The sequence below is a fragment of the Petaurus breviceps genome, unplaced genomic scaffold (assembly GCF_028583685.1).
Source record: "Petaurus breviceps papuanus isolate PSGF00001 unplaced genomic scaffold, PetGlider_PUasm1.0 90681, whole genome shotgun sequence".
NCBI lineage: Eukaryota > Metazoa > Chordata > Mammalia > Diprotodontia > Petauridae > Petaurus > Petaurus breviceps.
The window spans coordinates 584787-586338 of NW_027187307.1; the positions used below are offsets into that span (position 1 = coordinate 584787).

Below are 1552 nucleotides of genomic sequence, written 5' to 3' on the forward strand. Positions count from 1 at the left end.
GCAGTGATGACGCTTCCGCCACAGTGTTCATGGAAGAGCTGGCAGAGAAACGTTGTCCCACTGGCAAACTTAAAACCAGTGACTCAAGTGACGCCTGTCCCTGCCTGGAATACGCTTCCCAGCCAGAGAGGAGGGGGTCGAGGTGGAGGAGGAACGTACCCCAGGATTGCCGGTGGCTATGTTTTAGAAGTGGACCTGGATGTGAAGGGGCAGAAGAAGATGCTGAAGAAGGTTCATGGGAAGGAGGTTTTCATGACTGTGGCTTGTAGCAGAGGCGAACCCATGCTGCCCCCCCGACTTCAGCATAGCCTTCACCCTGGCTGCACCTCTCCCATCCAGTGCCCCCCCCAAAACACTGGCACCATGGTGACTTATGAGCACTTCCATCCCCAGAAGTCACCACCTCAGAGACATGGACGAGGCTATGGCATTGCCAGGTAAGGCCTGGCAAGCCTCTGCTCCTTGAAGCCAGGAACTGCCTGACCCAGCAGTCACCTAGTGGGACCACTGAGGACCTCAAGCTCTTTTACATTGTCTTTCCTTCTTTTTATTTTAGATAGCTCCGAACTTAGCAGCCATAAGTAAAATGAGCGCGGAGAGAGGAGGTTGTGCAGGGTTCTCTTATGGGTACACTGGCTTTTCTTGCCTCTAAAGTCTATAAGAAATTCACCAAATCACTTTCAAAGCTGTTGTGCTCATCAAGAGCACAGGCCTCTCTCCCCTTCTCCTTAGCTCCTCCTACTCCCCCAAATTGAGTCTGCCTTGGCATGCAGGAGGCATCCTCGTGGTGGCCATGCCCCCTGCCGCTTGGCTCTATCTGCCCCGTGTTAGGCTCCTGCAGAGGGGCTTGTCTTGTGGCTTCTGCACAGTTCCATAGGTGCCCTGATGAGCTTTGTTACTTGACTTGTCTTAGAAATGTATGCCCAGAGTGAGTAGAGGGGCAAGGGTACTTTGTGTGCCACATGGCTGGCTTCAGAGACCCTTTGCAGCCCAGCAAAGTAGGGAGGTATATAAAAGGTGCTGAGCAGGGAATCACGTCGGCAGACTGGTCATGCCACGGATCCTCGTGTGAAGGTCTTCTGGGTGCCCAGCTGTGGGGAGGGGCCCACTGACTGCCCAGATCCTAGGTTTTGGTTTCTGCGAGGTTGGTGAGTGTCAGTGTGTTCGTGCTTTTCTCATAGGGGAGGAACTCCTCGATTTCTGAATAGAAACAACGTGGTCACTCCTGAAGTGACTTTCTATCCTGGGCCAGGGAAGAGATACTATCAGAGCTATGACAACTTCTCCTTTCGGTCTCGGTGAGTGAATGTGCTAGGGAGAGGAGGAAGGTGGGGAGCAGTGAGTCTTAGTCAAACACATCACCCTTCTCCTCCCCCCTGCCCCAGCTCTTACAGCCGGAGTCGTCGGCAGATGCACTGTGTGAATAAGGAATGCCAGTATGGCTTTTCCCCCAATAGTGGAGCTGCCCCTCGGGGCCTGGAGGAAACAGTCACCTACTATGAAATTGAAGAAGGCGATGAGACCTCTTACCCAGCCCTGGCGGTGAGCGGGG

General features: G+C 53.7%; 1 protein-coding gene across 1 annotated transcript in view; it reads left to right on the top strand.

The window, feature by feature from the left end:
- LOC138143970 (UDP-N-acetylglucosamine transferase subunit ALG13-like) overlaps positions 1–1552 on the top strand; it is a 43128-nt gene that overhangs the window by 26701 nt on the left and 14875 nt on the right. The window contains exons 14-16 of the mRNA XM_069065284.1: positions 131–437; positions 1182–1298; positions 1386–1542. Coding sequence (XP_068921385.1) covers positions 131–437; positions 1182–1298; positions 1386–1542 — 581 coding nt within the window. The remainder of the gene's footprint in view (positions 1–130; positions 438–1181; positions 1299–1385; positions 1543–1552) is intronic.